Source organism: Cryptomeria japonica, chromosome 8 (genome assembly GCF_030272615.1).
Source record: "Cryptomeria japonica chromosome 8, Sugi_1.0, whole genome shotgun sequence".
Lineage (NCBI taxonomy): Eukaryota > Viridiplantae > Streptophyta > Pinopsida > Cupressales > Cupressaceae > Cryptomeria > Cryptomeria japonica.
In genome coordinates, this window is record NC_081412.1 from 507,403,431 (window position 1) to 507,431,363 (window position 27,933).

At 35.9% G+C, this 27,933-nt stretch overlaps 1 protein-coding gene across 1 annotated transcript in view; it reads left to right on the forward strand.

Moving 5' to 3' along the window:
• The first annotated feature begins 1,565 nt into the window (after positions 1-1,565).
• The window catches only part of LOC131857752 (uncharacterized), an 82,965-nt gene continuing 56,597 nt past the window's right edge, over positions 1,566-27,933 (forward strand). Inside the window, exons 1-3 of the mRNA XM_059210461.1 lie at positions 1,566-1,814; positions 2,031-2,160; positions 2,317-2,664. Coding sequence (XP_059066444.1) covers positions 1,566-1,814; positions 2,031-2,160; positions 2,317-2,664 — 727 coding nt within the window. The remainder of the gene's footprint in view (positions 1,815-2,030; positions 2,161-2,316; positions 2,665-27,933) is intronic.

Sequence of the window (27,933 nt, forward strand, 5' to 3'; positions counted from 1 at the left end):
TGTGGTGGATCATCAAAATCGAGCCTCTTCGATGTAGTACGTAGCTCTGTAGATGACTGCAAAACCACAATTCAAAAGCCAAATTAGAATTCTTTTGTAGAAATAGTTCACAATTAACAACATAACTATGCATCTGTGGGGGATTTGGAAAGAAAGAAACAACCGCATCTTCAGGGATACTTCTCTCACCTAGGCTGTTGTTTTTCAGAAAATTCAAAGGCCTATTGTGGAGAACATCAGGATCATTGGAGAACCATGCAATCCTGTCAATTGTCTGGAAGCTCACATCCTCAACTCCTAGAATCTGAAGAGTATTGTTAGTATTGATTCTAAACAAAGCAAGAGATTTGAAGCTAAATGGAACTCTCCCCCTCATGGATAGCTCAAAATCAACTTTGATGGAGCTGCCAAAGGCAATCCTGGACCAGCGGGATGTGGTGCAATTCTCAGAGATGAAAATGACATTTGTAAGGAAATGGTAGTTGTTCCTATAGGTTGCCAAACTAACCACATGGTGGAAGCTATGGCTCCTCTTCAAGGCATTCTCCTGGATAAAGGTGGAACTGTCCCTATCTATGGATTGAGGGGGACTCTAATAATATCGTTAAATGCCTTAAAGGAATTTTTAAGCCCTCATGGACTATCAACAACATTATAAAGACTGCTAGAGATCTCATTAACACCTTCGATAAATGTTTTATTTCCCACATTTATCATGAAGCAAATGGCCCCGCTGACTGGGTAGCCAACATGGCGGTCACTCATGACAACATGGTTACCTCGAAGGGTGAAGAGGATCTCCTCAATGACGCCAGATTGATCATTTTCATGGATCGATATAACTGCACTCCAAAGATCTTAAATGGATAATATAATAGTTAATAGCATTACTTGGTGGGCTATTACTACTTTTCTTTGTGTCAGTATCATTAATGACAAGATGAATGCCACCTTTTCCAACGCTTTTTGGGTCTATGGGGTCGTTTTGAGAAATTTCTTTCCTTTAGCTTTCTGCAACTCTCAATTTTTTGTTTTGAGCTATGAAACTATGGGAGGTAATAGGCGTCGCTATGAGCCTAGTAATTGTAAGGATTGGAAACAAAAGGAGGAAATTTGGAGCATCTTGTAGAAGGGTGGGCTTACAAAGTATATGGAGAGACTCCATGGGAGGGATGCCAAAATCACTAATTGTTTTCAACAAAAATTAGAGGAAGGGAACCCCGAAGATGGGAGATCAAACTATCTCCATTGATTAAGACCTCATTTCTCAGGTGACGGGTCTCTGTAGGGAGGGAAGTAATTTCTACAGGGATAGAAAGCTTAGCAAGGAGGCCATCGAGCGATACCCTGAAACTGCTAAGGAGAAGAAGTGCCTGGTTAAGCTTAGCAAGACCTACTACCCTCCTAGGGCTTTTGCTAAGCGTTAGAGGGAGGTTCTATTTTCTATTATGCGATATATTACCTTGGATGGCAGATTCACCAAAGTTTATGGCTACCATTTTGTGCTGCTCAACCATTTTTGGTATGATGAAAAAGTTAACATACCCTATTTCCTAATTTGTTCAATGAATGCTACTATTAAAGCCCATAGAGATAAACTTAAAGAAGACACAACCATGCACCAAGGTCTTATGGTTTATTACCATTTAAAAGCTAACCAAATTGCCCACCCCCAGCTTTCTATCTCTGATTCTGAGGAGGAAGGGTCAGATTCTGATTTTTCTATGGGTGATGAATTTGAAAGTGATTCAAAAAGTGAGACAGAGGAGAGTCTGGAAGACTCTGAAGTTGAACTTGGTAAGAAAAGAAAAAAGGTGAGCATTAAGCCATCCTCTTCTAAGGGAAAGAAAAAAAGCAAAGAGAAGATTTTCTAGATTCACTCCTCCTCCTCCTCCTCAGAGGTCTCTGAGGACTCTAAAAATGATGAATCTCCATCCCCTCAGAAAAAGAAAACTAAAACTTCCATTCAGAAAAGGAAAAAATAGAAAAGGTAGGGCAATTCTGAGTTGGAGTTGGAGGACAAAGTGCAGAGAAAGGATCCTAACATCAACCAAAAAGTGGAGGAGGAGATTACGGGGGAAGGTTTCAACCAGAGTGTTGGTGGAAATGCCAAACATATTACTGGTGGAGATGTTCCCAATACTAAACAGACCAAGGCTGGTGAGAAAATCCCCCCTTCAAATCCTCCTATCGAGGGTTTGAAAGGGTTTGTGGACACCCTCGACTGGCTCATTAACAGTCACAAGAAAGTTGTGGAGGATAATAAGAAGCTGAGCCACAAGGTTCAAATTCTGGAGACAATTAACATTGGTGAAGGTAAATTCATGGCTGAATATGTTGATGATTTGGGTAAAACTGTTACCAGAGTTGAAGAGATTAGGGACGCCTTAAACCCAAGGTTTAAGCAAGTGGAGAAGGTCCTGGAAGAGATAAAAACCAATGACAATGCTATGGACCAGAGAATGGCGGACACTAACAACAAACTCAACAAAATTGAAACCTACCTCAGAAGCATTACTGAACAAAGCCATAACATTCTGAAGGCCTTGACTGACAACACCAAAGTTCTTATCAGCAAGATGGAGAACGAGAAGGAATCCCTGGAGCTAGAACCTGACATGGAAGGCATGGGAGATGTGCAAGGACCAAGAATGAGGACCAGAGGCAAGAAGAAGGAGAAAAATCCAAACAAGGAAATTGAAGAGCTCAAAGCTGCTTTGGCAAATTATGACCTGCTGGTCATTAAGGCGGCTGATCTTCTTAAGTCTTGTAGTTGCTATTAGCTATCTAGGCCTTTAATCTAGTTTTATTCACTTTTTTGTTCCTTTGTTTTGCTTTCCATTCGGTTTTCTTGGGCAGAGCCGCCACCTCTACCATGGAACTCTCTCATGTCAAAATAGTTTTGCCGCAAATTGAGGACAAACTCACAGTATACTTTTCTCAAAAAATACAATGGCACCTCATAATTATTACACGGTGGATCATTAAAGAGCATCCACCACCTCTGCCAAAAAAGTTTCTTCATCTACACATTGGCACACCAATGTATGGGAAATCTCTTTGCATTAAGAGGTAATGACTGACCAGTTTTAGGATCAACAAAAAGGGCACATATTTGTTGTTTACTAATATTTTTTATTTTTCACTCCCTCATATGATAACCCACCAGCATAGTATTGACGACACATATCTCTAAAGTTTCCCCATTTTGTAATTTGTGTGGAAACGGTTCTGGCACTACTAGCTAATGTTTCTAGGCTAGTGGCGAGGGATTTATGATGCTCAAGCTTAGATGTTTTTAATTTATTAATTAGTCTATTTATTTTAGACGTGTTTGCCCTAACTGATTAATCAATTGCTCCTATGTTTCAGGCGTACAGTCAAAAGGAGGAACTGGAGGTTTATCTTGTGGGTTTTTTTCGGGGTTTTTAGGAAGTGCATTTTGTTGTTGTTGTTGTTGTGGATTAACAGAATCTGGTTTTTGAAACAAAAAATAAAAAAATCTAATCAAAATAAACGAAATTAAATTCAAAATGTAAAACAAATTGAATAAACGAGAAAGAAAGACAAAAATTAAATAAAACTAACTTGTACCATAGCGTTTGGTGGAGAAATGTGGCAGCTCATTCACGGTTTCGTGGAGAAAATAGAGGAAAAAACGCCGTGGTCAAGGGGAAAATAAGACCTAGTCATTTTTTAAAATCTTTTTTTGACAGGTATCACGTACGTGGTTTTTTAGGACTTATGAGCACGCACGCATTCTCTTTTCTAAAAACACTCCGTACGTGCTTACCTTCCTAAAAACACCACGTACGGAGTATCTTTCTTTAGGCTCAAGAACAACAGACCTAAGCGCATACACGATGTTTTCAAATTTTAATATCGCGTACGTGCGGCTTGTTTTTTCATGTTTTTTTAGGTGGTGTCCACTTTTATGACCACCATCTTTGTGCACATACCGTCCCCATTATTCATACCAATATATTGGTGGTGGTGGTGGCATCCTATCCTTGTCTTATCAAATCCCAACACTAAACATGGGTCACTATGTTCCTAATATCCCCAATCAACGAACCGATCTACTCAAGGAAATCTAGGACATGAAGGACCTCATTAAAAACCTTAAGGGTGGAACAAATAAAAGACATTACACTTTTGAGGAAATATGTCCTTGTCCCTACGGTCCCTTTATCTCGGTTGCACCCTACCCACTTGGATTTGAAATACCTAAATTTAAGAAATATCAAGGTGAGGGTGACCCTAGAAATCAAGTTTGTGGATTCCATGCCTTATGTAAAAAGGTTGCTCATAGTAACATCTACCTTAGAAGACTTTTCCCAAAAAGTCTTACCGAGGATGCCCTTGCTTGGTTTTCCCAGCCCTATCCTATGGTTCCATCACATCATTCTGATGCGGGAGCATCCCCGGTTCACAACAATCTTGCATCAACCAAAAACATTTTCTTTTTTGTTTTGTTTTCTATTTGTAGCTTTAATTTTCCTTTCTGTGTGTCCCAGTTTTGGCTCACCGGTTCCTGTGGAGTTGGATTCTACTTGAAGAATTGATCATCCTGCTTGCTGTCTAACCGCATCTCATTTGGATCACTTTCTCGCAAGATATCACTACCGGTTTCCTTGATAGTTTCTTGTTACTGGTTGTTCCTTTGTTATTGGTAGCCTGAGACCTATTCTAGTGATCTACCAGAACCCATTCCGAAGCTTGCAGAGCCTTGGATGTTGATCTCAATGTTGCTTGGCATGTGATTGACCTTTAGCATTTCATCCTTTGGATTTTCAGGAGGAATCTCTTGGCGGAGGCCGATCTCATTCATTTTTGCACGTTAGGGTTTTGATCCTTTTTGGGCCGACCAGATCCTTTTGGATCAATATATATATATATATATATATATATATATATATATATATATATATTTGTAATCATGCCTTAGAATGGAATCAATCAGAAAATTAAGGAGTATCAGATAGATAGACTATACCTAGAAGATAGATCTTTTGATTCAAGGTCCCGGTGTGACCTATTCTACCAGGCTGGTGTGCTGGTATATTGTAACCCGATTGTTACCGGTTGGATGTAATTAACTATTATGCAATAAAGCTATCTATTATGCATTGCCTCCATCATATCTGTGTGTTTCTGTTGTGTTAACTCTTGCTGATCGGTTTGGACTTATCTCCTTGAGGTCCCTCCTCATCGGTGACTGCTTCAGGTGGCATTAGAGCGAAGTTCGTTCCAGAGGTTGAATGTCCTAAATCTTGTTGTAGAGTGGCGGATTGTGGATCCAACCTACAATTATAGAGGACTAGCATGGATCAATGGCACAAAGAGGAACTAGGAATGGTGGAGCACGTGGGAATGCAAACACTGCTGTAATGGAGATGTTGTGAGGAATAGCAGCCCGATTAGAAGCCGTGGAGACAACCTAGAGAAGAGGCCGACATATTGAGGATGTGAGCAAAGATGAAGGAGAAGAAACCCTGATAGAACAAGTGAACCTACCGATAGTTGATCAGAAGGAGGAAAGATTTTTAAGGGTTTTGAGTAGGGCGAACACTAAACCTCATTTTACCCCACCAAAATATGATGGGAAGTTAGATTCAGATGAATTGATGGATTGGATCTCAGAGATGGAGAATTATTTTGATTTTGAAAACACGACAGAAGAAAGAAAGGTGAAGTATGCCTATACCTGGTTGAAGGGTCATGCATCTCTATGGTGGGAGCACTAGAAAGTTGATAGGCAAGGAAGGGGTAAAGAAAAGATTAAGACGTGGGATAGGGTGATTGCTAAGTTAAAATCAAAGTTTGTCCTGACAAATTATCAAGTAGATTTATTCCAAAATTTGCATAATATGAGACAAAAGGAATCTAGTGTGAAGGAGTACACCAAAGCATTTTACAAGTTGAACATCAGATCCAAACATGTGGATGATGAAATTGAACAAATTGCAAGATATTTTAATGGATTGCGGATGTCTATACAAGATGAACTCAGTATGATCAAATTAGAGAGTGTTGAAGAGGCTTACTAGTATGCAATAAAGGCTGAAGATAAATTGAATAAGAGGCATGAGCAGAGATAGAGAGGTAGAGGTGGAAGGTGATAGGGAGCTTACTAGGAAAGCACTCACAAGGTTAGTTTGCTCAAAAGGATCAATTTATTGACCAAAGACTTGTAGAGTCTGTTGTGTATGAATACTCAACTTGTCTTGTTGTTGTAATGCCAAGTATTCCATGGTTTTCTTGCCTAACAAACTCCCTTTTTGGTGATGACTCTTGCCCATGCACAGATCTACTCAAAATACTTAATCCTTCCAACTACACTTTCTCATGTTTGGCTCTTGGGGCCTTCAACCTTAGGTTTCAGAGTGTACTAGGGGTCTTCCACATGTAAATGTAGGGGTAGTGAGGTACTACTCACCTTTGGATGCTCATAAACTTGTTTTGAGGTCTATAACCCTTAACTTGCTCAAATTCCTTAACAAGGCTCAACTACCCCCAAATGAGGCTGCACATTGTCTAGGAGTCCCAAGTACACTTTTTGGACTGTTTGGATTGCTCTCAACATGTTTCATAAGTCTCCAAGTTTTATTTTTCCATCGGGTTCATGCATTTTACAAAAACCAGTCATTTGTGTGTTATGCAGTCCTAGAGGGCTACTAGCCCGTGGAGGCCAAATTGGCCTTATTTTGCTCCTACCGGTCAACAATGGTCATTTCCACCACAAAAAATGTTTGGAATGATGTTTTAGGAGTGTATGCTCAAGGATTTTTGAGGTTTGGCCCACTTTTAGTGCAGATTTAGGATTGTCCACCTTTTGTGGCATATTTGGAGGGTTTGGTAGGGTTTGGGACAAGTAATGTTGGAAAGGCCCTCTCACTCCACTCTTCAAGCCTCCACAATGGTTTAGGACCTCTACCACACCTTAAAGAACCTTCCCCTTCTTTTTCCCTGCAAGGAAAATGTCAAACACTTGGAAAACAAGAAGGAAAACCGTGAATTACCTTTGTCACTGTCTTTTTACTACCCTTTGCCAGTCAATTGTTGTCATCACTTTAAACCTGTACCAAGAAGAATTTGTATAGAGAGAATACCTCAAAGAGGTTTGAGATGTATTAGAGGAACTCCTATTACATTTCCTTCAAGATTCAAGGCTTGGATTATGCCCTTCAAGCATTCCATGGGCATTTTGCCATATACAATTCATGAAAATAGTGAACTCACTATTTGATTACAAGATGAGAAGGATTTAAGAAATAACAAGCTAAACTAGTCCTCCAAGAAGTATACTCAATGCCTTTGGCCAAATTTCCAGGCCCTTGTCACATTCATTTGCTCACTCAAATTACTTTTGAGTGCAAACTTTGAGTTTCATTCAATCTACTAGCCAAATGACAAACACTTGCCTAGTATTCACTCAATTGCATATTCCAAACACTTCTTTGGAATAAAAAGAGATTTATGTACACAATATACATATGAATCAACTTGGAATAATCCATTGGAGGGATCCCAGACCTGGATCAACCAAGTTGACACATTTTACAACTCCAAACCCCTGGCAGGGCAGCAGATACACAATTTACAAATATTTTTGTATAAACACCTTGCAAATGAAAAAACAATGAAACAATTACATGAGAAGCCTTATTACATCAACATCTCAACTTACAAGAAGGTACAATACGGATTTGTACAGCTACAGTATAGACTGCCCTTCAAAAGGAAAGGAAAACAGTCATAAAAGCCAAAAAACTTGATTTCTATTAAGTTTCACTTGTAAGTACAATCACCAACCCTTTCCAAGGCAAAGGGAGGCCTTATATAGTTTCTATAGTTTTTTTTTGTGCCCTTGTACGGACATGAGGCTTCAATAACTTCATTTTTCAAGAAATGACAATTTTGACAACTTTCTTAAGCCAAATGACAACTTTTCTTGCTCACAAAGGCATTTTTGACAACCTAACCTTATAAACTTTCCTAAACAACTTAGACATGCTTAAAAACACTAAACAAACATTTTTCAATTCTCTTGAAGACATTAGGAGACCTTTTTGGCAATTTTTCACATTTTTGCCAAAAATTGTCAACTCAAGGCCTAAAAGGCAAAACTTGATCTCTAGAGCTCAAAATGAGATCAAAACCACTAAACATGACCCAAAACAACCTAAAACAACAAAATAAACCTAACACAAGACTTGACAAACATACAAGCATTAAATACCCAAAAATGAGAGTTTTTACCCAACTAGGTGCTCCTGCACCATACTCCCCCAAAAACAAAGAAGTCATGTGACTCCTTGAGGCAGAAAAGAAGAAGAAATGACAACTTTCTAAAAGTCAGCTTCAGGTATCCAAGTGGCCTCTGAGATAGGCTGATCCTTCCATTTGATGAGATGCTCCATGTAGGTGTGATTCCTTGTCTTTTTGAGAACTCTGGAGTCTAGAACCTATTCAGCTTGGGGAAAATAAAGAGAAGGGAGAGATAGATCAGAAAGGGATTGAGAAACATCTGAAAATCTTTGAATCTCCTTAGGTGGCTACCCTTTGAAAGCAATCAGATCTGCAACACAAAAAATGGGGGACAAAGAAACATTAGTAGGCAAATCAACTTTATAAGCATTAGACCCATACTTAGCCAAGATCTTGCAAGGGCCTATCCTCCTCATCTGAAGCTTGCTTGGAACTCCCTTTTGTAGCCTTGCCTTATTCAAATGAACCATCACATAATCACCTATGGCAAATTAAACATCTCTCTTTGTAGCATCCACTAGCGTGGATCAATGGCACAAAGAGGAACTAGGGGTCACAAAGAGGAACTCAACGTGAATACGCCAGAGGAAGTGGAATCAATATAGATCGAAATAAGGACAAGGGAGTGAGAAAGGAAGGTAATTCATACTAGAAGGATGATAGAAATTTCTATTGGAGGAGAGAACCAGATGGTTACCGGAATGAGAACTTTGGAAGACAAGACAAAGGACATTCAGAGGAACTTGTTTTAAATGTAGAGGAGAAGGACACCATGCATTTGAATGTAAGAAGTAAGAGGCTACCAGAAGAGCAGCAGTGGTGGAAGAGAACCCCACCAGATCAGACAATAAACTAGAATATGGAGAACTGTTGATGATGAGGAGAGCTTTGTGTCATATCGGAGAAGATAAAGAACCCTTGCAGAGGAAGAACCTGTTCAAGACCAGATGTAAGGTATCTGGTAAGTGTTGTAAAGTTGTCATTGATAGTGGTAGTTCAGATAATCTTGTTTTAGAAGAGATGGAGAATAAGTTGAAATTGGAGAGATCGAAACACCCTAAGCCTTTCTAGATAGCATGGATTCAGGATGAACATAAGTTGTTAGTAAGTGAATAGTGTTTAGTAAATTGAAAATTGGGAATTATCATGATGGAGTTTTGTGTGACATTATGCCTATGGACATTTGTCATCTTTTGCTTAGAAGACCTTGGGAGTTTGATATACAAACAATACATGATGGGAAGAAGAATACATACACTATTGTAGCCAATGGGATGAAGTGAACCCTGTTGTGTTTGGAGGAACCTTTGAAAAATGAAGTCTGTACAAATACCAGAATCTATCTAGTAGATGGAAGGAAGTTCATGGATGGACTAAGACACAAGAATGTGTGATTTTCCTTAATTCCTAAGAAGACTGAGAGACCGGAACCGGAAGGGAACACCCAATAGAAATAAGAGATTTGCTGACAGAGTATGGGGACATCATTTCCGATAATGTACTTAATGGATTGCCTCCTGTTACAAGTATTAGTCATTGCATGAACTTAGTTCCCGGAGCTAGTTTGCCTAAAAAAGTGCACACCAGTTAACACCGATAGAGAATGAAGAACTGAATAGACAAGTGCAGGAGCTATTGAAGAAAGGTTTGATCAAGGAAAGTCTGAGCCTTTATGTAGTACCAACAATACTAGTACCTAAGAAGAATGGAGAATGTAGGATGTGTACTGATTCAAGAGCAATAAACAATATCACAGTGAAATAACGGTTTCCCTTGTCTAGGATGGATGACATAATGGATTGTTTGAGTGGAGCAAAGTACTTTACAAAGATAGATTTGAAGAGTAGATATCATCAGATTAGGATCAGAGAAGGTGATGAATGGAAGACAACATTTAAGACAAATGAAGGATTATATGAATGGTTGGCAATGCCTTTTGGATTGACTAATGTACCAAGTACTTTCATGAGGCTGATGAATGAGGTTTTGAAGAAATTATTGGGTAAATTTGTTATTGTGTATTTGGATGATATTTTGATTTTTAGTAAGACAAAAGAGAAGCATTTGTTGCAGTTAAGAAAAGTTTAGCAGAGGTTGAGAGAAGAAAAGTTACTGATCAATATCAAGAAGCGCACTTTCATGAAGAATGAGTTAGTCTATTTGGGCTTTGTGAAATCTGAGGATGGTTTGAAGATGGACCCTGAGAAAGTGAAAGCCTTTTTTGAGTGGCCTATGCCAGAAAGCATTGGAGAGGTAAGATCATTTCATGGATTGGCTATTTTTTACCAAAAGTTTATTAGAAATTTGAGTTCAGTTTGTAATCCTATGACTGAGCAACCTATGTTGGCTTTATCAGATTTCAATAAGGTATTTCAAGTGGATTGTGATGCAAGTGGAACAACAATAGGAGCAGTTTTGAGTCAAGAAGGGAGAGCAATAGCATATTTCAATGAGAAATTGAATGATGCCCAGAAGAGATATTCAGTATATGATCAGGAATCTTATGCCATAATTCAAGCCTTGAAGAAATGGAGACATTACTTTTTGCCTAAGGAGTTTGTGTTGTATACAGATCATCAAGCTTTACAATATTTGAACAGTCAGAGTAAGTTGAATCAGAGACACATGAGATGGGTAGAGTTCTTGCAGAGTTACACCTTTGTGTTGAAACATAAAAGTGGGAAATATAACAAAGTTGTCGATGCATTGAGTAGGAGAAGGAATTTACTGACAGAAATGTGAGTGACAGTATTAGGTTTTGAAAATTTGAAGACCTTGTATGACAAAGACCCAGATTTTGCAGAACCTTGGAAAGCATGTAGAGAACCAGTTATGGTTGATAGGAGAAAACGGTTGGATTACTTCATTCAAGATGGGATGTTATTTAAGGGAGTTCAATTATGCATACCTAAAAGTTCCATGAGAGAGAACTTGATAAAAGAGAAGCATAGTGGAGGTTTAGTTGGACATTTTGGCATTGATAAAACAGTTGCATTGGTGAGCGAGTAGTACTTTTGGCCCCAAATTCATAAGGATGTTAAGAGATATGTCTAGAGTTGTAGAGTTTGTCAAGTTGCAAAAGGTAGTAGTCAAAATGTGGGATTGTATAAACCTTTGACAATACCGATAAGACCTTGGGAGGATATAAGTATGGATTTTGTACTTGGCTTAGCTAAGACACCAAGAGGGAATGATTCTATATTTGTGGTAGTGGATAGATTTTCAAAGATGGATCATTTCATACCTTGTAAAAGACATCAGATGCATTGCATGTAGCAGACCTATTTTTCAAGGAAGTGGTAAGATTGCATGGATTACCTAAGAGCATAGTTTCAGACAGAGACACTAAGTTTGTTGGCTATTTTTGGAGAACACTTTGGAAGAAGATGAAGACAAATTTGAAGTTTAGTTCTACTTTTCATTCATAGACTAATGGACAGACATAAGTAGTTAACTGGAGTTTGGGAAACTTGTTGAGATGTTTAGTAAGAGATAAAACTAGAAGTTGGGATTTGGTCCTTGCACAAGCAGAGTTTGCCTATAACAATTTAGTGAATAGAAGTACCGAAAAAACACCTTTTGAGATTGTTACTAGAGTGCATCCTAAAGGAATAACAGAATTGAAAGACATTAGCAGTGAAGACCAAAAGAGTTCAGAAGCAGAAGAATTTGGAGATCACATGGTAGCATTGCATATTCAGGTTAAACAACACTTGGAAGACATGAATAGAAAATACAAGGAGAAGGCAAATGAGAAGAGGAGACATAAGGAATTTTAAGTTGAAAATGAAGAAGTTTGGACTTTGTAAGATGTTGAGAAGGTTTAGTTCTAGAAATGCATATGAGGTGGAGCTACCAGATAGTCTAAGTATTTCATGTATATTCAACATTATAGATCCTCATGAGTACCATGAAGCAAAATTCAGTGAGGATAATATTACAGACTTGGAGAAACAATTGCCCCAGAAGGAACCGGATCAGATTGAAGAGATTTTGGATAGTAGGATTGGGTGTAGTACTCGAAGCAGTCAGTACAAATATTATCTTATGAAGTGGAAGAACACACTAGTGGAAGATTCATCTTGGATTTCTCAAGCAGAGGTAGACCACCTTGGTTTGCCTTTGAACCTAGCAAAGTGAGAGGCTCACTTTTTATTAACCCTAGATGTCTGATGCAAGAGCATCCCTGGTTCACAACAATCTTGCATCAACCAAAAACATTTTCTTTTTTTTTTTGTTTTCTACTTGTAGTTTCAGTTTTCCTTTCTATGTGTCCCAGTTTTGGCTCACCGGTTCCTGTGGAGTTGGGTTCTACTTGAAGACTTGATCATCCTGCTTGCTTTCTAACCGCATCTCATTTGGATCACTTTCTGACAAGATATTACTACTGATTTCCTTGACAGTTTCCTGTTACCGGTTGTTCCTTTGTTACCAGTTGCCTAAGACTTATTCTAGTGATCTACCAGAACCCATTCCGAAGCTTGCAGAGCCTTGGACATTGATATTGATGTTGCTTGGCATGTGGCCGACCTTCTGTGTTTCATCCTTTGGATTTTCTGGAGGAATCTCTTGGCCAGAATCTCTTGGCGGAGGCCGACCTCATTCATTTTCGCACGTTAGGGTTTTGATTCTTTTTAGGCTGACCAGATCCTTTTGGATCGATATATATATATTTTTGTAATCATGCTTTAGAATGAAATTAATTAGAAAATCAAGGAGTGTCAGATAGATAGAATGTACCTAGAAGATAGATCTTTCGATTCAAGGTCCCAGTGTGACCTATTCTACCAGGCCTGTGTGCCGGTATGTTGTATCCCGGTTGTTACTAGTTGGATGTAATTAAATTTCATGCAATAAAGCTATCTGTTATGAATTGCCTCCATCATATCTGTGTGTTTCCATTGTGTTAACTCTTGCTGACCGGTTTGGACTGATCTCCTTGAGGTCCCTCCTCACTGGTGATTGCTTCACATTCTTGGACATGGTAGAAAATTTTGTGTCTCACTATGCCTACAACATTGAGAACGAGGCTTCTATGATGGAATTATGCAATACAAAGGCCCGAAGAAACTTTCGCCAACTTCCTTCAAAGATGGCGACATCTCATGAAAAGATTCTCGTGGGAAATACCAAAACCTTAGCAAGTTGAGTTGTTCTGATGCAACTTGGTGCCATAATTGTCAAAACCCTTGACTTGTCAATGCCTAACCTTCTTTGACGAAATTTCCAAAAAAGGGTTAGCCTTAGAGCACATGTTCTTAGAGGATGGAACTTTAAAACACTGTCAAAAATCAAATCAAAATTATTCCTCTTATAATGACGAGACAAAATTCTGGTCCAAAAACAAAAATGTTGTTGATGATGGAGTCACCGATGGCAAGTATGTCCAAATTGTTGTTGCCCCATCAAAACCCACCACCAAAAAATTCTTTGATACTCGATCCAATTCTCACAATCAACCCAACTCTCACGATCCATCGCAACCCCATAACACTACCTCCATCCAAGGTCGCCCTCCCCGATCCAACAATCAACGTGAATACACCCCGCTTGGTGAGCCTATCAAAGTCATTTTCCAAAAGCTCATCAAGGTCGATGTTGTTGTCTTTTCGATGACATGCCCTTTTGACTTGAATCAATCTAAACCTCGAGGGTATAATGAAAATGAATATTGTGACTACCATCGTATCAATGGTAATGACACACGTAAGTGTATGAAACTTAAGAACTATATCCAAGACCTTATTGATAAGGGTGATATCGAGGTTGATTTTGTGAAACTTTGTAACTCCAATGATAAGCTTAAAATGTACTAGGAACCATTTCCTAAGCATGGTAAAGATAAGGCCTCATCATCTCATGCTGTCAACTATGGTTATACCAACTATGTATCCGACTTTGACTCCTTGGTGGGTTGTATAGAGCCTGTTGACACCTTTGTTAACACAATCACAATCAAAGGAGTTGATCCCTCTCCCAGCACTCATAGACCTGAAGCCACCATTCAAGGTGCCCCTCCTCCATAACCCTGAAACCAATCCTCCCAAGCAAGGATAGTCATTCAAGGTGCCCCACCTTCCAATTCCTAGAATGACTGCAATGTTACCACTCATAGAGGAAGAGTGATTATCCAAGGAGCTCCTCCTCCTCCCCAACCCCCCATGTCATCTACCCACTGTTCTAATATCCTTGATCATCTTGGTAAAACACCTACACAGATTTCCATCCTTTAGCTACTCAAAAAATCCCCTATTCATAAAGAGATCCTTGAGTAAGCCCTCCTAAAATCCTGCGTTCCTGATAACATCAACACAACCCAATTCCAAGCCCTGATAGATAACCTTTCTGCGCAACACCATCTCATCTTCACATCTAAGGATGCACCCATCGATGACCCATCCCACAACAAACCCCTCCACATTGAAGCCTTTGTACAAAAACATAAAGTTAAGAGGTTCCTCATAGAAGGTGGATTTGGTTTGAATCTATGTACATATAAGTTCATCAAATGACTTGGAATATTTGAAGACTTGGTTGATCCATCTGGAAAAAGCATAATTAAAGCATATGATGATGCAAAGAGAGTGTCTAAAGGAACCATAACATTGCCTCTCCAAGTGGGCCTCGCTATTGTGGATACAACTTTCCAAGTTTTGGACCTTGATCTCCCCTATAACATTCTTCTTGGCCACCCATGGATCCATTCCATCCAAGTCATTCCATCCACATACCATTAATTCCTCAAATTCCCATTCAATGGTAGAGAGATAATGATCCACGTAGACCTACAACCCTTCCAATATTGTAAAATTCTTGAAGGGAAGAACCCCTACCATTTCCCATTTAATAGAACTGCTCCACTTCCTCCATCCAACCCATCCAATTTCACATTTACCTCATTAGAATATGATATCAAGGTCAAAATCATAGACAATGGCTATGGAGAGTACACTTTGCAAAATTCTCTCTATGTGGGTCAACTCCCATCCTCTTCTAAGTCATATGGGAAGCCAAAAGAAATCAAGAAACAAGCTAAACCCACAATCCAATTCAAAGAGACTACCTTCCAATAGTGGGGCCCACTTGATGAGGAAAGCTTGGAAACCGATGTCACCTCTTGGTTGTATCGAGAGGAAGAAGAAGAACCAACAAAAATCCCAAAGAAGATGTATTTGAAGGCTTCCTCTATGGTAGAAAATATGGGTTTTGAAGGACATGGTCTTGGACCAGAAGAGAAAGGTAGAAAAGAACCCATCTCTTCAATCTCTTACAAGTACAATAGGGGCTTGGGTTACTCACCTATGACTAAGATCACCATTACTAGTGCACAACCAGAACCCCCTACTACGCTCCCTATATGCCAATGACCTCTTCTTGTGAGCAAAATTTTGTCCCTGAGAGCTTTCCTTCTATTAGGAACGTTCATCCTTGGATGATGGAGGTTGACTCTTGGAAAATCCTGACACCTGAGATTGTACACCTCTCGCCACTTATCTTGAAACCTGAGCACGAATAGACTACACACCTGTGGTGCCTCCCAAAGCCAAGGACAACTTCTCCTCAACTAGTTGTGCCTTCTCCATAGATACCTCCATAGACTTGGGTTTGAAAACCTAAACATCACCACCAATGTGGTCTTTAAGACTTCTACCAAAATGCTGCACAAGCAACACATCATCATCGGCTATCTCTGAGTATTCCTCGAGCTCATAGAATCTGTGCTCATATTGCTCAAATGACATGTTTTGCTGCCCCAAATCATGAAACTCATAAGCCCTACGCTACCTCCAAAGATCTGATTGGAATCGGGCACGAAACCGCTCAAGGAATAATTCCTAAGAGATCGTCGCAATATCCAAATGCAACTTCTGCTCCTCCGTATGCCACCATGTCAAAAAAAAGTCTCGAAGATGCATGATCGCGCACCTAGCCTTAGTGTTACTGCTATACGGATATATAGAAAAACACCTTCCTAAATCAAGAAGCCAAGTCTCTGCCGCCATGCCTCTACTAGATCCATCAAAACTAGGGGGACGAGACCAAAGAAGATTTCTCATATGACTAGCCGCAACTGCATCCTGATCAGGTACTGTATAGACTCTCCTTTGAGGTGAGTGTGAACGCTCCCTCACTTGCTCCTGATGAACCTCTCTATCCGAATGAATAGAATGATGAGATCCCTCCTACTGATTCTCCTCCTGCTGATTCTCCTACTGTCTCGGTCCCAAAAGGTCAAGAATATTTTGAAGTGCATAGACTAGTCGTAGAATCCCATTACCACCTTGCGCTCCTTCCTCCTGTTGATCCTGCTACAGCTCCTCATGATGTGAATCTTCATAAACCTTAGGACAAGGATTCCATTGAGTACCCATATGAGCACCACGACCACGACCATGACCACGACCACGACCATGCCCTCTACCTCTAGCATGCATCTTGTCTAACTAAGACACAAAAAGAAACTATAAGCTAAAGCTAGGGCAACAATGAAAAATAGATAACAAGCAGGGATAAACTGCTAAGCTATCCCATGCTAAATGCTAATACGCACAATGGGCTCAAATGAAACCTGAGTACCCAGTGTATGGACATGGGCTTTGATACCAGATGTAATGCCTGCCAAAATACCCTAGAGAAATAATCTAAAATCTACTAGCAAATGGAATTAATTTTTTTTTTTAAACATCCATTAGTTATATGTTATCACTAACATATATTAAATACAACATTAACCATTTACAAGATCACACAAACCAACATGAACATAACCACAGAACCATATTACGCAAGCAAAAAAAATTACTTATGTAGACACCTAAAATTGTCCTGTCTAATTAAATAAATATTTTTATCTATTTAATTATTTTAGCCTAATTCTTCTATTAATTAAATGAATCTTTATTTATTTAATTAATTCATTTATCCTCTTCTAGCCTTTTTCTTCATTTAAATAACTATATTTATTTATTTAAATTATCCTTTTCCTAAATTAAATAAATATTTTTATTTATTTAATTGATCTCATTTCCTCTATTAATTAAATGAATCTTTATTTATTTAATTAATTCATTAGCCTTTTCTACCCATGACACATGCCATTCATCTCTTAATTCCTACACTACCTACCCTCTCATTATTTTCTTATTTCCTCTACCTACCCTTTAATCTTAGCTGACCATCTATCTTTTACACCTCTTAATCTTATCCCTCCATTTCTTACAGTGTCTTCTATATAAGAGGATTCTTCTTTCATTATCAATCCTCCTAAGCATTCTAAGCATTCTATTCAACTAATGAGCATTCTAATCAAGCCTTTTTGTGATCAAGCTATCAACCACATTTCCGTTCATTGTCGATCTCTTGTGCACACATAAAATTTGAGAGCAAATATATCAAGTAAGATCAATGGAGAAAGGAAGAATGGAGATTCAAACCCTAGTGGACATGTGATGGTATAATCTTTGTGATTTTGTTGATTTGCATTGTCTTAGGTAATCTTCTTATGTTATGGTGGATCTTTGTTGTTGTTAGGCTAGGGTTTTGTGGTTGAATTCATTTAGTCTTTCAATATTGTTGTTTCCATTATCCACTTTTCACAATACACATTTTGGCACTGTGATGGTACTTTAGCAGTAGATTAAATAAATAAATTATTAAGCTAAATCTAATGTAATTAACCTTTTACCCACAATAAATAATTTAATAGTAAGGTGTTTAATTTTTGTTTATTATGAAGAGTTTGCACAATATTTAAATAAAGTTCCAATAGTAATTATTCAAGGTAACAATAAAATAATTTCTCATAAATTTATATTTTTATATTGAATGAACATTCAAAACATTTATACTAAAATTATAAATTATATTAAAGATGAGCTTTCATTATAAACATGAATTAATGTCAATAATCAATAATAAAGCTTTGAGATAATAATTTGTAATAGTAAAATATTAGGCTAAATAAAATCGATTAATACACATTTGTAAATCACGGAGAGGCTTCTTTCCGCACGCAGAGGATTAGTTATAGGCCTAGGATTTCTAGGCAAGGAAGCACTCCAGGAAGACAGGGTTCCTACACAGAACCCCACATGCCTTCACGACATGAAATAAACACAGCCCTGGCCAGGACACTCCCGGATGTACGCTATACCCTGAGTTGGACACACACTGTATGCCCCTTCTCCAATGCCCAATGCCCAACCACATACCTTAACTATCCCCTTCCTTGTTCTCTCCTTAATTATTCCTTCTTCATGTACTCTTTCTCTGGTTTTTTTTTAAATTTCAATGCCTCTCCCATTCTCTATTAATTTACGAGTTTTAATAATGCCCCAAGGGTGGTTAAAAAAGTCACACCCTTTCATTATTATAATATTTCTTAATTACTTTGATTTTTATATTCTTTTATTATAAATTCTTTCACGGAAAAAAGTCCCATAATATTTCTCCCCCTGTAATTTAGCTATTGTCCTCAATAGCAAGAGATGCATCTGCATCACAACTCAAAGAAAAACACATAATTAATAGTTGAAGAAATAGATATTGAACATATTTGTTCTTCATAATATTTCTGTTTTTTTATTTTTACTTTATCTATATATTTTTTTCCTTCATTCATAGATATCCTTCTATTCTAGCTTAAATTAACAAGTAACTCCAAGGGAGTTACTTTGCTAATCAAATTATGACAAGACCACATATATCTCTTCTATCAAAAAGTTTATAATTGAATAAATTACTTTTATTTTATATGTTTAAGGTTGAATATATTTCAACTTCATCAATTTTCTCTCATATGACTCATTCTCTTTAACATATACATTTTAATAATTTTGTATGTAACTTAAAAATTATAAACTTTTTGTCTTAACATAACATTTAACTAGTGAGTGGCATGCACATCTCATAATACATAGTCACTCATCATTGAATAACATATAATTTATATATTCAAAATGTAGTCAAAGTTAATAATCATGTATTCTAGACTACATGAGTATCCTCTTTTATTACAAATCGAGTATAAATGTAAACTTTTCAAGTATCACTATCTTATTAAATAAAGGACATGCACAATATTATTGGCTTGATCAAGTCCAATAACATGGTACAATAGGTAAAGATGGTACTAAATATATTACTAGCATTTTAAAGGAAAAGCCATAATACATTATAAACACCCACAAGGAATTTTATAGTTCTATCCTTTCTTTTGTTTAAGTAACTATGGTATTTGAATTTTAAACCGTAATTCACTATACCGATCTTAACATTAAAATAAAACAAATAAATTTAAAGGTCATCTCCCCCCTATAAGGTAACATGTCCACATGTTTCCTCTTAAAATATTTTAACTCACTTGGGTAATAAATAAAAATTGTCATAGATGTATATGGTGAAAATGGATAACAATAATAACGATATTGAAAGGCTAAATGAATTCAACCAGAAAACCCTAGCCTAACAACAACAAAGATCCACCATAACATATGAAGATTACCTAAGACAATGCAAATCAAATGAAATCACAAATATTATACGATCACATGTCCAATAGGGTTTGGATCTCCATTCTTCCTATCTCCATTGATCTTGCTTGATATATTAGCTCTCAGATTTTATGTGCACAAGAGCTCAACAAAGAACGGAATGTGGTTGCAAGTAGGATCGCAATGTAGTCAAGTGCATAAAAGATGATTAGGATAATTGATTAGGGTTTGATAATGAAGGAAACATCTCCTTATATAGAAGACACAATAAGAAATGGAGGGATAAGATTGAGAGGTGTAAAAGGAGGTCGGCTATGATTAGAGGGTAGGTAAAAGAAATAATAAAATAATGAAAGGGGTAGGTAGTATAGGAATTAAGAGATGAATGTCATGTGTCATGGGTAGAAAAGGCTAATGAATTAATTAAATAAATAAAGATTTATTTAATTAATAGAAGAAGTGGGATAATTAAATAAATAAGATATTTATTTAATTTAGGAAAAGGATAATTTAAATAAATAAATGTATTTATTTAAACAAGAAATAAGGCTAGAAGAGGATAAATGAATTAATTAAATAAATAAGAATTTATTTAATTAATAGAAGAATTAAGCTTAGATAATTAAATAAATAAAATATATTTATTTAATTAGACTGGACAATTTTGGGTGTCTACAATAGATACACAAAATTAATCATTAGAAAGGCCAACCTACTAACTCAATATTCTAAGACACATGTCATGTATAAGAAAGTACTAGACAAATATAGATGAGCCTTAAACTTAATATCCTTAAAGTTGTCATTTTTTTATATTTTTATATTTTATATTTTATATTTTTTTTTAACAATGAGAAACCAAAACTTAACCATTTGAAAACAACTCAACTTTTAGATTCTAATTGCTTCAATCAAATATAATCTTATGGAGGGTCATTAAGTTAAGGTGACAATATTAAATTTTGCAAATATTAACTCAAGCTATGGAGGAAGTCACAAGGAAATATGTAAGTCTTTTGAATCTTATTCAAGACAAAACATCAAGTCCATACATTTCTCTAATGAGCATATTAGTATGCTACTTCAATTTCCTATGAATATTGTAGTTACTATTATTATATAAATGATATGTCACATTTATCATTTTAAATGGCCTTGGCAAATAATTAAGACAATATGTCTATATGTATAAGTTTCACCCATAATCAATATTACATCCTATTTTGAGAGAAGAATAATAGCTAAAGAGACTTATTATGAATTTTAGGTACCGGGGTCTAAATTTGGAAGGAGACGTAAATGACTAAATGGGACAACCTATATTTAAGATGCTACTTAATATTTGTATTATAGGTGCATGGATTTGGACTCTATTCGTATGAATACTTTCTTGTCATTGCTTATTATGTAGGAATTTCTCACATTCCTTTGATAGCAATGTCATACATTTATTTACATGATGAACACGGGAAGTAGACCACCGTAAACCTATCAAAACAAAGGGTTTGAGTTGACCACCCAATACTTCATTTATATAATTAATTCTTAAGTGAGACTATGATATATTTTATGAAAAGGTCTTGTAAAGGAGAGGAAAATTGCTAAAGTTGGATTTCATAACTATTTTATATTTTTTGGGTTAAATATGACCCATGATATCAACATTATAAAATTTATAGTCTTTAATACTAAGTTGGATGATAAATTTATTGCTTAGTCATGTTCAAATTATTTAAATTCCCAACTCCAAGAAATGATCGATTAAAATATTAAACATCCACTAAGTGTAGGTAGAGATTCACAATGACCTCACATATATGGTAGAAGGTCATGATTAGCTTAGAAATTGAATATGTAAAATCTAATTAAATATCTTAAAAAACTGACTAATGAATCAAATGTTTGTTATGTAAATTGAGGAAGATTCATTTGAAGATGAACTATCCTATAATCATATTCATGTAAACTATTATTGTCTTTACTTGTATGTTTATGCACTTTGGGAAATAAACACACATAATGCTTTGAAATGTTTCTATTATTTTGAAATAATTTGTATTATTAAATAAATGATTTGTGACAATAAATAGGATTCCTACATGCATAGATTATTGAAAATATGACTTTGAGGGAGATCTCCGGAATATGACAAAGTCACAATGTGAAATTAAATGTGCAGAAATGCTAGGAACTAAGCTACAACCTAAATAAAATGTTGTTTCTTAAATGAATAGAGTGAGATGTTTGAGTCCATAACTAGCCAAATTGGTGCCTATTTCATTGAGAAATAGTGGCAAAAATGGAGAATAGATGATTGGGACTATGATACAACTATCAACATGCATTCTTATCTGTAGTAAGAATAAGGAATCATTATATCATATACATTACCAATCCCAAGTAATTCACATATATTAAAAGAAATATTTTCATGAGATTATTTTATTATCAAAAGATTCATCTAAATTTGTATTTAATCATGACATGCCAAAGAGAATTTGAGGGTGGTCTCTTTCACACCAAAACAAAAACTTAGAAAATTTTATTTGACTACCAATTTAATAGTTTACTGATACTTGTTTGGCATCGATGAAGGCTATCATTAGCCATCTTGTCTAACCTAAGAGTTCATGCTTGTATGTCAAAGTGGAGTTAGCTACCTAGTTACATCACTGATCCAAGGGAAATATATTTAAGGGTTTTTAGATCTTTAAATTTCTGGACAACTTAGAAACTTCAAAAAATGCAATTAAGCCATATTCTATGTACCCTTGGCAAGAGTCAATTGAAACCTCTACTTTTAGAAGGAAATGTGCTTGAAAATCTTAAGTTAGAAGGCTAAATTTTCATGCTTTGTGTAAATTATCTTTAGTTCATTTGTTCACGGAATAAATAAGAATTCTCATTTCCTTTGATGGATCTAATGATAAGTTCTCACCATTTAGGTTTGCAATGATCTAAATATTGGGCTCTAAAGTCTTTAGAACATTAGATATTGAGATATTCTAAATATACAAACAAATTGACTGCAAACATTCTTTATGTTTCACTGAAGGTTCAATCAGAGTAATCAATGGTAGCAGATGGTATGAATACAAATGTATTTATGCATGATTCAAACACTACAAGTTCATGGAAGTCTGCCTAGTCTTACTACTACCATTTAGCCTATAGCTTCATCGTGTTATCATTTGCCCCCACATACATCCAAACATACTTTTTAGGTTACCTTATAATTTCCAGCTTATATATATTTAGAGTTTACTCTCTTCACTTGTATTTTAGAGCCATTGCCGCACAAAAATCTGAGCACTTGTATTCGAGAAATGAGTACATCTCACATAGATCACAAACTTGACATCATTTAACATTCGGCTATCGCACTTTGTAATTTACAAGAATAATGACCATTGTTAATAATCTCAAGAGAATACGAGGTTTTGGAGCTGCTAATTATTTTTATATTTTTATTTTTTATATATGAGATGGAATAAAATATCATTTTCAGACATGAGGTAAGAAACCTTTCAGCCGTTTGAAAGTTGTTTCCAGCTTGTTAAATGAAAATATTGGTTGGAGTTGAACACATTCTCTCATTAAATTTTTCTTAGGTAAGAAACCTTCCAGCTGTTTGAAAGTTGTTTTCAGCTTGTTAAATGAAGATTTTGGTTGGAGTTGGACATATTCTCTCATTAAATTTTTCTTAGGTAAGAAACCTTTCAACTGTTTGAAAGTTGCTTTCAGCTTGTTAAATGAAGATATTGGTTGGAGTTGAGATTTATTTTCAACATATTCTCATTTTATATCGTTCATTAAAATTTTCTTAAGAATTTGTCTCTAGGCACCCGACTACTAAGTTTAATTTTCTATTGTATATTTCCTTTGACATGTAAAAAAAAGAAAATTTAAATGCAGAATACAATATTTTTTTGCATTAAGAACCAAGCATTTTTGTAATTATAGTAAATATTTTGCTGGAGAGTCTAGAAGTTTAAGTTTTTTTTTTTTTCTAGATTTTAGCTTTTTGAAACACACACATCTTAGAAAAGAAGAAAAAATAATAAGTTTTCTACTTCATTTTCATTTAACTGGTAATTCAATCTCAGTTACATTTTTTTTTAATTTTAATTTTAATTTTTTATTTTTTAAATCTATATTCAGTTATCAAATTAAATTTTTATGAATAGTCTTAATTTGGAGTCCATTAATGTAAGTAAAAAATTTATTATGTGAATTATTTTCCAGATTTATTTTATGGGATAGTTGTAGGTAAAACATTTTAAAAATATATTAATCCTACAGTTTAGGAAGGATTTTTATAGTTTCAATGGATTTTGAAATAGATTTTGTTATCCACAATAAAATTTGTTATACGTTAAGAGTAATTAATGGGAGTGCTAAGAAAACTGAAGGGTTTTTAGTTGCATTTTATTTCACCAAAAATGATTTAACAGGCAAAACTAACTTATGTAATATTTTGCATCATAAGAAAATTTTATCTTTCACCACATCACAATTTTAAAAGGTTTCAAGAAGATAGGATGATTTTACTTAATGTGAAGTTTCAAAGTATAATTTGTTTGAAATGTTTGGCTTATAACTGAACTTTAGCATTTATTTATTTCCATTGTTTTGGCTCTCCATAACTATTCAATTAATTTATGAGGGGGTAATACTTTAGTAAATAATTTATAGGGAGTTTAAAAACCTAAAGTAAAGAGTAATTACTATTTTATTGTCTTCATGATTTATTTTCTAATGTGTTCAAATAAAATTGGATGATCTTATGCAGGCTTCTAGATCGATTTGGCTCTGATACCAAATGTGATGGTACTTTAGCAGTTGATTAAATAAATAAAATATAAAGCTAAATCTAATGTAATTAACCTTTTACCTACAATAAATAATTTAATAGTAAGGTGTTTAATTTTCTGAACTCTTCTATAAAAATCTTCTTGCTCCCTCCCCTCCTTTTGTTCCTGAGGAGTCCAGTGTCGACATATTGTTAGACTCCATTCCTTGTTTGATTTCACAACATGATAATGATTATATGATGTAACCTTTCTCTCTTGCTGAATTACAAGAGGTGGTAGTTTCGATGGCTCCTAACAAGTCTCCAGGCCCTGATGGTTTCACCATACTATTTTTTCAAAAGTGTTGGGACATTTTAGGCTTTGATCTTTTAATGGATTTGGAGGAGTCAAGACAAAAATCTTTTATTATCAAGAACTTCAATTTAACCCATCTTTCTCTTATCCCCAAATCCAATAACCCTCAATCTTTTGCAGATTTTAGGCCTATCTCCTTGTGTAATTCAATGTACAAGATTTTCACAAAAGCTATCTATCTCCAGTTAAAATCCTTGATACCTAAAGTAATATCTCTTCAACAAGGAGGTTTTGTTCCTGACAGGGAAACATCAAAAGGTGTGCTTGTGGCCCATGAAGTTCTGCACTCAATTAACTCTTCATAGTCCCCTGCTTTTATAGTTAAATTAGACATGTTGAAAGCATATGATAAACTATGTTGGTCCTTTCTTTTGAGAGTGCTTAAAATTTTTGGATTTTCAGATAAGTGGTGCAAATGGATCAAAAATTGCCTCTCTGGGGCACAATTTTCAGTTATTGTTAATGGTAATCCTTCAAGTTTTTTTTGATCCACCTAAGGGGTTCGACAAGGTGACCCACTATCACCTTTTCTCTTCAATATCATGGCAGAAGCTTTTAGTAGATTGGTCAATAAGCAGTCGAGTCTGGGTTTTTGGAAGGGGGTATGCATCCCTAATACCTCAATTTCTATCACCCACACTTTATTTGCAGATGAAACACTTTTATTTGGTTGTTCCAATATACAAGAAGCAAGACATATTAAGAAAATATTGGACATATATACTTCTGGATCTAGATAGAAAATCCGTACGCATAAATCTAAACTATTCATATTCAATACTTCTGAAATAGTGTTTAACAACATTATCCAGACATTGGGCTTTCTAGTGTATTATCTTCCATCATTGTACTTGGGTATCCCTTTCTTTATGGGAGTAGGGAAAACTTCTTTTTGGAATTATGTGATTAACAAATTAAAAAGAAATTTTTTTGTGTGGAAAGCTAGATGGTTATCTTTGTCAGGTAGAATCCTTCTTGTCAAAACTATTCTGGCTACAATTCCAAACTACTACATTTCAGTCCTTCAAGCCCCGAAATCTATTGTCTCTCATATCGAGAAAATTATTCAGAATTTTATTTGGAAAGGTAATATTTTAGAAGATAAAAATATCCGGCTTGTGTCTCTCAACAAAATGACTCCAAGCAAATCTATGGGCAAGGTGGATCTGCACGATCTTTCAAAAAGGAATAAGGCCTTTGGGGGAAAGCTAGTTTGGAATATGTATGGAAAACCACATGCTTTGTTGTGTCAAATTATGCAAGCAAAGTATTTAGATACTCCTACCCCTTCACATATATTTACTATCCTTGATCCTCCATCAGGGTCTGCAGTTTGGAACTTCATGATGGACTCTGGGACTGTGATTACTAGATACTTATCATGGCAAGTACATAGTGGCAAAGAAGTCAACTTTTGGCAGGATTCATGGAGTGGTCTCCCCCCTATTAATCTTGAGGAGTCCCTAGTAGACGTGATCCCTATTTTTACTACTCATTGGGGTTCTCACCTTTATGATTACATAGATGATCTTGAGAAGCCTTCAAATCATGTCATTTGGAAGAAGCCAGCTCTACTGCCAATCTCCCCGGGTCAAAAGGTAAAATTTTCTTTGATTCCTTAGAACCGCATTGTCTTTATCTCTAATGGTTTGGACAAATTGATATGGTGCCCTGTGAAGAATGGAAAGTACTCTATCAAGGAAGGGTATAAGGCAATTCATCAAATCTCTATTCAATCCTATTCACAAAGAGCCTACAATTTCTATTGGAACAACAATGTTCTTCCCAAGGCAGGGATGTTTGCTTGGCTTGCTCTACATAAGAGAATACTCACCAGTGAGAGACTTGTTAAATTGAATATTGCACATCCATTTTCTTGTGTACTTTGTGGTGAACACAGTGAAATGTTAGATCATCTCCTCCTCCAATGTGCTTTTGCTCACTATTGTTGGATGTTTGTGCTTGATAAGATTTCCTTTAGCACCCCTCTTCCATATAATGTATGGGATTTGTTCCAGTCATGGTTAGTCTTATACTCATCCTCTCTTTTTGTATGTATTTGGAAAGTGATCCCATCCATAGTAGTATGGTCACTTTGGTGGGAAAGAAATAAGCGTATTTTTAGAAAGCACACATCTCCTATTTCTGATGTTTTCAATTATATTGAAAAATCAGTATCAGAATTGGTTAATGCTCATGTTTCAAATCAATTCAATTCAAATAGGGAATTTACTTCTTGGGATGGTCAAGTTATTAATTGTTGGAAGGGCATTTCTATTCCTGTATCACCTTGTCTTTCGAGAGTGAGAACTAGTAAAATTGATAGAAATAAAGTGAAATGGTGTCCTCTAGATTCAATGCATTTCAAATTAAATTTTGATGGCTCCTCTAAAGGGAACCCAGGTGATGCAGGGATAGGAGTATGCATAAGGGATCACACAGGATGTGTTTTTGCTTTGAAATTTGTTTTTATTCAATCGAGTACTAACAACTTTGCAGATGCATATGCTTTACTTGAAGGTATTCTACTAGTAAAAAAACTGAACATCTCTTATATTCACATTGAAGGCGATTCAACTATTATTATGAACGCTTGCATAAAGAGAAATATTGATAATTGGCAGATAAGATATTTACTTGAACAAACATGGACACTAATTGATACATTTACAAACTTCACCATTTCACATGTGTATAGAGAAGGGAACCGAGTTGCAGATCATTTGGCAAATATGGGAAGTTCCAAGGAGGAACTTAACATGATGGGTCCAAATTGTGATTTCGATTCTTATCAAATTCTTAAGGGGAAATTTTTGGAGGATATGGGTATAGGATAATATTACATATAGCTATGTAGTGGTCTTTTTCATAATGATATAAATTGGCATGTGTGGTATTATAAGTGCAGGGTCCTGTGGTTTTGCTGTATCTGTATATTGTGAAGGGATATCAATTTGAGAAGTGTGTTGGATTGTAACTTGGATAAATGCATAAGTGAGATA